This window comes from Punica granatum, chromosome 1 (genome assembly GCF_007655135.1).
Source record: "Punica granatum isolate Tunisia-2019 chromosome 1, ASM765513v2, whole genome shotgun sequence".
In the NCBI taxonomy this organism is placed as follows: domain Eukaryota; kingdom Viridiplantae; phylum Streptophyta; class Magnoliopsida; order Myrtales; family Lythraceae; genus Punica; species Punica granatum.
In genome coordinates this window covers 43,193,993-43,201,938 of record NC_045127.1, presented here as the reverse complement: position 1 = coordinate 43,201,938, position 7,946 = coordinate 43,193,993, and the positions used below count along the sequence as shown (strand labels likewise).

Sequence of the window (7,946 nt, the reverse complement as noted above, 5' to 3'; positions counted from 1 at the left end):
GAGTATCCGAAGAATCGAGCACATGACCTGGTTTGTTAAAATAAGGTGTGAATTGATCCGTCCAACACATGTATTCAAGTCATTTTCAAAGGCGAGGAACTTACGAGAGGAAAAAGAAAAAGGCAAAAAAGGTTGAGGGGCAAAAAGAAGGTGTAGATGTCAATTTAACATGGTTGATTAGGTGGTTGAATGCCGCGGTCTCATTTGGTACAAGTCTCAAGTTTTAGTCATGGCAAACTAATACAGGAAGATACTTTCTATTATGTCACTTGCATCGCATATGTAATCAAACTCACCTTCTCGTGTTTTTGTAAGGGTTAGTGTGAGAAAATTTGAATGCCCGCATTTAAAAAAAAAACAAAGGAAAGAAGATGTTGATTTTCATCTTGTTATATATAATATATATTTGTTTATCCCTTAATATCTTTGGTGTGTGGGATCCTCTTAGTGATAGGGATTATTTGTACATGAAAAATGATATTTCTATAACCGGAATGCCAAAGTTTATTGGGATGGAGACGAAAGGCTAAGACAAACCGCCATTTAATAATTTGTGGTTTCAAAAATTTGTGTAAACTATATTTCCTGATACACTCCATGATTCTCCTTTTAGATGGTGTAGTCAACATTATACGCGAGTCGTACTTCACAATAAATTCCTTCACCATCTTCGTAGATACCTTAGACTAGTGACAACAAAGTCGACCTACTTACATGTAGGGATGAAGAGACTTATCCGTAGGGATGAATGGCTTCTATCACATAAAATTTTTATTTTGGTGTAGTCACTTTTAAAAATGTTTTAGATTCTCCAAGTAATGGAACAATAATAAGTAACTGGTTAACCGACGATTTCAAAATTAATTGCATGAACATAGAATAAGGATTATATTTATAATTTTTGAAGTTGATAAGTATAGTACAAGAAAATATAAAGTTACGTAAAAAGAGTTCATGTAGTCTTATGATGAAAATTGAATTTGGAATGTTTTGTTTTCCGGTGGAGAGTATATGCTATTGCATTGCGTCTCCTACTACACTGCGTTTCCTTACTCTTATATTTGTAAAAGTAAATCTCCAAGAAGTTCTATTCATTTATTTATTTTTTGATAGTTGGATAATTTATCGGATTTTGCTTTTCCTTTTTTCTTCTGTCGCGAAAGATTATAAATTGAGAAAATAACTTTAAGGGATTTGATCTAATAGCAATGAGGAGTTTCGATATTCATCTCATCCTTAGATTTGAAATCCCTTGAAACCATTTGGTATGACTTGTCATGTTTATCCGTCCCGAGTGAGGTGCATATATGACTAATCTGATGTGGCCCGGACACGGGAGTCATTAAAAAAAAAATGAAAAGGCGTCGAGAAAAGGGATGGGAGAGGGAGCACGGAACAACTGTACACCGTGGGGAGTGAATGGCAAAAGATAAGAAAAAGAAAAAACAACTCTCTCTTCAGAATCGGAGGGCATAAAGGTCAATTAACCCCCTCCACGAGGAAAAAGAAAAATGATTTTGGCTATAAAATTGCATCCGAAGCATAATCCCTCTTCAGAAAAAACAACTCTCTCTCCCTCTCTCTCCCTCTCTCTCTCTCTCTCAACTTCTTTGCTCTGTTTCTGTTCTGTTCTTACATGCCATGAAACATTTGGCATAAAAAAAACCTTCCATCTCTCTTGTCTGAAACTGCCTCTGAGTGTGTGTGTGTGTGTGTAAGTGTAAGGAAGAGGAAGACAGATAAGGAAAGAGACACGAGCAGCACAAAAGCCGGTGAGCCAGCAACGCTGTTCGCTGCACCTCGACGATATCGAGGAGAGCAACCCCCTCACTCCACAGACCCAGACAAAACTCTGAGTCTCCAAGATAGAGAGAGAGAGAGAGAGAGAGAGAGAGAGAGAGAGAGCGATTTCTGTGTCGTTCACTGCCACTCTGTCACCATTGCTGACCGCAGCACTGGCAGCAGAGCCCTTTCTCCCCCCGCAACCTCTTCCTCTTCTTCTTCTCGCTCTCCCCGCCATCTATATAACGAAGATTCATTACCTGGGTCGTTCTGCCCCTCTGACCCGGCCTCCCGCATTCGGAGCTTTCGTCTGTTCAGCCAGGTTCTGTCCCTTCCCCGAGCTAGTCTCTTCGAATTGTGCGAATTTGGAGCTGGGCTTGATTGCAAAATTTGATCTTTTTGATTGTGCCTTTTTTCTCCATATGGCTGCGGCGACTTCAATGATTTCAATTTGTCTTTTCACGGGTCGTCTCCTTATCCCCCCTCTCTTTCACTGTGTCTCTCTGTGGTAAAAGCTGACCTTTTCTGATGCTTTGAATTGGGCTTTCATGACTTTTAAAGATCATGATGAGAATTACCTTTTCTCCAGAAGTATATTATTGGAAACATTGATTTCATTCGATAAATCTTATGTTCTCTGTTTCCCCCCCTCTCTCTCTCTCAATATGTATCTCCATTCGTGTGTACCGTACGCCCACCCCCTCTTCTCTTTGGTCCAATTTCATATAAACTTTTGACTTTGAATTTAAGCAAACTCAGAGCAAAAGCTCAATGGGTGATTAAAATCTTTGACTGGTTTTCCCCTTGGAATCCATTTCCGCTGTCTACCCTTTGTGGGGAACTTCACCGCTAACTGCTGCCTTCAGCTTTCAGATTTAGTGAGTGTTGCATAAATAATTAGAGATTTGTTGATGCTCGTCTGCCGAGAAAAAAAGCAGACGAAGAAATGGGGAAGAAAGAAGCAATTTGCTTTGTTTAATGGACTTTTGTCATTGTCAGTCGCGCAAGTCAACCCTGCCAGCTTTTTGCTGAGCTTGCAGCCATTTCAGTGGCATTGTGGGCGAGGGTATTTGCATCTATGGCTTCTGGAACCCGCTCCGGACGATGAGCGCGGAATTTGTCTCGATTGGTTGTAACTTTCTTTTCTCGTTGATTACAGTACAGTTGACGAAGATGCTGGAGAAGATGTTCGACATAAACCTCGACAGAGTGATAGAAGAATTCGAGGAGATGACGAGGGACGCGGAGGCCGTCCAGAAAGAGACTCTGAGGAGAATTCTGGAAGAGAGTGGCAATGCAGAGTACCTGCTGAGTCTTGGTCTTGACGGCAGAACGGACCTCGAGAGCTTCAAGGCTCACGTTCCCATTGTCACCCACGGGGATATAGAGCATTACGTCCAAAGGATTGCCGACGGTGATTCTTCTCCCATTCTCACAGGAAAGCCCATAACAATTATATCACTAAGGTAACATATAATATGCTTATCGGCTGTTAGCTGTATTGTTCTTGAGACTGTCATTAAGTTGAGAAAATTGTGGCTTTATTAACGAATTCGATAATATTTGCAGCTCGGGGACCACTCAAGGAAAGCCGAAATATGTGCCATTTAATGATGAACTGGTTGACTCGACTATGCAGATATATCGGACCTCGTTTGCCTTCAGAAACAGGTAACTTTAATGGCACTTATTGTTGCTCCTTAGGTCATGGTCTTTTAGCAATTCCAGAATGTAAATATAGAACAGCATTGGGGAATTTTCGGAATTTTTGTTACTGTGTAATTTGGTTTTACTTAGATACATGTATTTAGTTTCCTTGAAATTATGGCTGGTGATAAGACAAGAGTTACCTCTCGTCCACCCCGCAGGGAGTACCCGATCGGGTGTGGGAAGGCCTTGCAATTCGTGTACAGTAGCAAACAGTTCAAGACAAAGGGCGGTCTAAATGCTGGAACTGCCACAACCAATGTGTTCCGAAGTTCTCAGTACAAAAGCACGATGACGGCGATTCAGTCCCAGTGCTGTAGCCCCGATGAGGTTATATTCGGTCCTGACTTTCACCAGTCTCTCTACTGCCACCTCTTGTGTGGCCTCCTATTCCGGGATGAAGTCCAGTTCGTGTCCTCCACATTCGCCCACAGCATTGTCCACGCGTTCCGGACATTTGAATCTGTCTGGGAAGAGCTCTGTGGTGATATCCGGACAGGGGTCCTCAGTGGTCGGATCACTGCTCCTTCCATTCGAGCTGCTATGTCGAAACTCCTCAAACCGGATCCTTTACTGGCTGATCTGATACATGAAAAATGCTCTGGTTTGACTAATTGGTATGGACTCATACCTACACTCTTCCCGAATGCCAAGTATGTCTATGGGATAATGACTGGATCCATGGAACCTTACTTGGGGAAACTGAGACTTTATGCTGGGGGTTTACCCCTGCTAAGTGCTGATTATGGATCATCCGAAGGATGGATCGGAGCTAATGTTAACCCAAATCTTCCTCCTGAGCAAGTCACTTTCGCAGTGCTTCCAAACATTGGGTATTTCGAGTTCATCCCGTTAAGTGAGCGCGGTGGGGCTGTGGAGCCCAGTCCAGTGGGTTTGACCGAAGTGAAGGTTGGAGAAGAGTATGAAATCCTTGTCACCAATTTTGCAGGTATCGAATTTATTCAAAATCTGAAATTCATTCTGTTTGGCAGTTTGCTTCCAAGCTATGATATTTCTAGCATGAGAAACATATATATCTTCTGGTATAATCTGAAAGTATGAGCAGTATAAAGAAGTTGCCCAATGGATCTATTCAAGAATTGACATGTTCATGAGACATGAATGGTCTAAATCACACATCTGAATTTTCGACACGCTTACTGCTTTTAAATTGCGGCAATTGGCACGTTTATGTTCGCCCAATTCTTCGGACCTCACTTTCTGATTGAGTCTTGTGGTCCATTTCTGTCATCATCGTTGGGAGAAAGTATACCTGGTGACCACTTCTTATCCTTGGAAAAATAGAAAGCGTGTGTTTGTTTGTTTCTGTCTCCGGCTCTAATTTCGGTTTGAGTCACATTGCGAATTTCTTTCACTGTTGGAAGTTCGTTTTAAGATTTTTTTAACACCCAACTCTGTTCACAGGACTCTACCGATATAGGCTCGGAGATGTGGTAAAAGTTGCAGGCTTCCACAACTCCACGCCGGAGCTTCGTTTCATCTGCAGGAGAAATCTCCTGCTCACGATCAACATCGACAAGAACACTGAGAAGGACCTGCAGTTATCGGTCGAATCAGCAGCTAAGCTATTAGCTGAGGAGAAGCTAGAGGTGGTCGACTTCACAAGCCACGTTGACCTGTCTACTGATCCAGGCCACTATGTTGTATTCTGGGAAATCAATGGGGAAGCAAGGGAGGAAGTCCTAAATGAGTGCTGCAATGTCCTGGACAGATCATTCGTCGATGCAGGCTATTTGAGCTCGCGCAAGGTGAATGCAATCGGGGCCCTGGAGCTCCGGGTTGTGAGGAGAGGGACATTCCAGCAGATTCTAGACCATTACTTGGGACTAGGAGCTGCCGTCAGTCAGTTCAAGACCCCGAGATGCGTGGGGCCTGCGAATGATGCTGTCTTGCGGATTCTATGTAGGAATGTTGTCAAGAGTTACTTCAGCTCTGCATTTTAGTCGACATTGCCGGGTTTGATTCATTCCTTGCTGGTCCATAAATAATTCAATATGGATGTGCTTCTCCAAAAGTAAATGGCGGCAATTAAGTTCATAAGTTATTTTGTTGGTCTAAATGCTTTTAATGATATGAACTCAAAGAACCATAACAAACCGATGGAGCATACCTGCCACTGCAAGGCCATTTCTTTAATAAAAGTAAGAAACCAAAAAAAGATACTTATACAGCTATATAGGTTTAGTCCATGCATCTGATGTGAGTTCGACAGTATTAGGCTGTGTTTAGTTGCCGGGATGAGATGGGATATTCCATCGGGGTAGGACGGGGTTGAAATCTTATGGGAGTTTGATATCGTAAATTTGTGTTTATAACCTTATACAGGATGTATAAGTGGGATATGAAATTAAAATGACGAATTTGTGCCGATTTTTCTATTATGTTTCTTAATTTCTTAATATATATATTTATTAACTAAAGAAAAAGCAAATCCATGAAGAGCGTAGGAAAAGGAAGGTGGGGATGGATGCCGGTCACAAACCCTCCGATTGAGCTCGTCGACGGCATCTGGTATCGCTGGCGGCTCCGATCAGGGGAACTGTGGCTGGTGCCAAGCCCCCAATCCCCCAAATCCCAGAATGTCCCTGCTCTAGAGAGACTACAAGAAAATGATCAATTTTCAACGAAACTATGCATCAGAATGGTGTCGAAATTCCATTAGGAATCGCCTTGTCGATGCAATGCTCTGTCAATGGATTGGAAACTGTTTTGATGGGTTTCCAACGGATGCCGATGCAATGCTCTATCGGTCTGTCAAGAATCCGTCTAAATCTATATAAAATTGAGCCAAATTCTCACGGCGCCACATCATAAAAAATAAGAAACGGGCTCTCTTACTTTGTCACATCATTACTTATATGTATTAAGAAAATTTTTTATCATTGATTATGCAAATAATATATAAATATTATTTGCATATAGCCCAACAGAATATATACTAAACACATTAGCTGTCATTCATGAAATTCTTTATATTGTAGCAATCAAATTACTGTTCATATATATTGTAGCAAAATATAGAGTTGAAAACCAATATTAATGAGAGTTTATAATATTTATAGAGTTTCCCTTACATTATGGGCAAATATATTCTTATAATATTAATCACAATCAAATTTCCATTTCTATAATATCAATATATATATAACAAATGATGCGCCCGTCTCTCCCGCCGCCGCCTCATCAAAATTAAAATCACATTCGCTCGTGTTGCCACATCATCGAAATTCTAAGCCTTCTCATGTTGACACATAGCACCTTCTATTTTGCAATTTTTTAAGAATGTTCATTTACATTATTTCAATATATAATTTCCTATTAAGGTAGAGCTTTCTACTATTAATATATGTGATATAGTTTTTACGCACGATATCTGAAATATATACCAATTGTTTATATCAAGATAGAGCTTTTGCGGTCAATATTGGTCTAGTCAAATTTCGTTTGGTACAATGAATATATAGTGGAATCTTTACACACGATATCTTAAATATATCAAAAATTCATATTAAGAAAGTTTTGAACAATGAATATTAAGATAGAGCTTTTGCTGTCAATATTGGTTTAGTGAAATTTCATTTGCTACAATGAATATATAGTGGAATTTATACAAAAACATATACATATAGAAACATATAAAATATAAAAAATATATATATATAAACATATATATAACAATGTACATGATATATTATATATACATGACTTCAAGTATATATATGGTTAAGGAAATATATGTATATGTGTATAAACTTACTCAAATATATATTATAAATGTTAGGAACATCGAATTCTTTTTTTATAAATATTGAAATATTTCTTTATGTTTTTTTTTATGAATATAGTATATATGGCTAATAGATATATCATGTAAAGAAAAGTGATGTTTTCCTCAGTCAGCAACTTCCTAACTTTCTATTTTCATTCTATAATAAAATTAGAGTCCATCTATATATTCTACATAAATCTTCTAGAGTAAAGGGTTGTTCTGCAAAACTGTAAGTTTTTTCTTTATCTTCTCTCTTTGTTATATTTCAATTTTACGTAAGACTTCACATTATTTATTTATTTACATCATAGCAAATTCTTAGGTGTTATTTTTCATTCAATCATCTATAGCTGTAAGTATTTTCTCTATCTTCTTTGTTCGTTATTTTTAATTTCACGTGAGAATTATATTTTTATCGATTATTTATAAGTTATAATATAGTAGATTTTGGGGTGCTATAGTAGTTTACCACATGTGAAGAGAATTAGAATCTAAAATAATACATGAACAATTAGAATAAGATTACATGATCATATTATACTATAAACGCAAGAAATAACGAATTCAAAAAATGTTGACAAGATCAGTACGTTTGTAGGATTCTTTCTTAATTTTTTTTAAAATTTTCATGATAAAGTTCACAATATAGAACATAATTTAAGAACTT

General features: G+C 38.7%; 1 protein-coding gene across 2 annotated transcripts; it reads left to right on the top strand.

Moving 5' to 3' along the window:
- The first annotated feature begins 1,645 nt into the window (after nucleotides 1-1,645).
- Nucleotides 1,646-5,880, top strand: LOC116216019 (jasmonoyl--L-amino acid synthetase JAR4-like). Of its 2 annotated transcripts, none has more exons than XM_031551947.1 (5): nucleotides 1,646-2,104; nucleotides 2,947-3,248; nucleotides 3,352-3,453; nucleotides 3,651-4,438; nucleotides 4,915-5,880. In XM_031551947.1, the coding sequence occupies exons 2-5, from the start codon at nucleotides 2,956-2,958 to the stop codon at nucleotides 5,451-5,453; spliced, it is 1,722 nt and encodes a 573-aa protein (XP_031407807.1). In that variant the 5' UTR covers nucleotides 1,646-2,104; nucleotides 2,947-2,955; the 3' UTR covers nucleotides 5,454-5,880. The 2 variants fall into 2 exon arrangements, with proteins under 2 accessions (XP_031407807.1, XP_031407799.1); XM_031551939.1 differs by having other exon boundaries at nucleotides 1,891-2,104; nucleotides 2,942-3,248.
- Nucleotides 5,881-7,946: the final 2,066 nt, after the last annotated feature.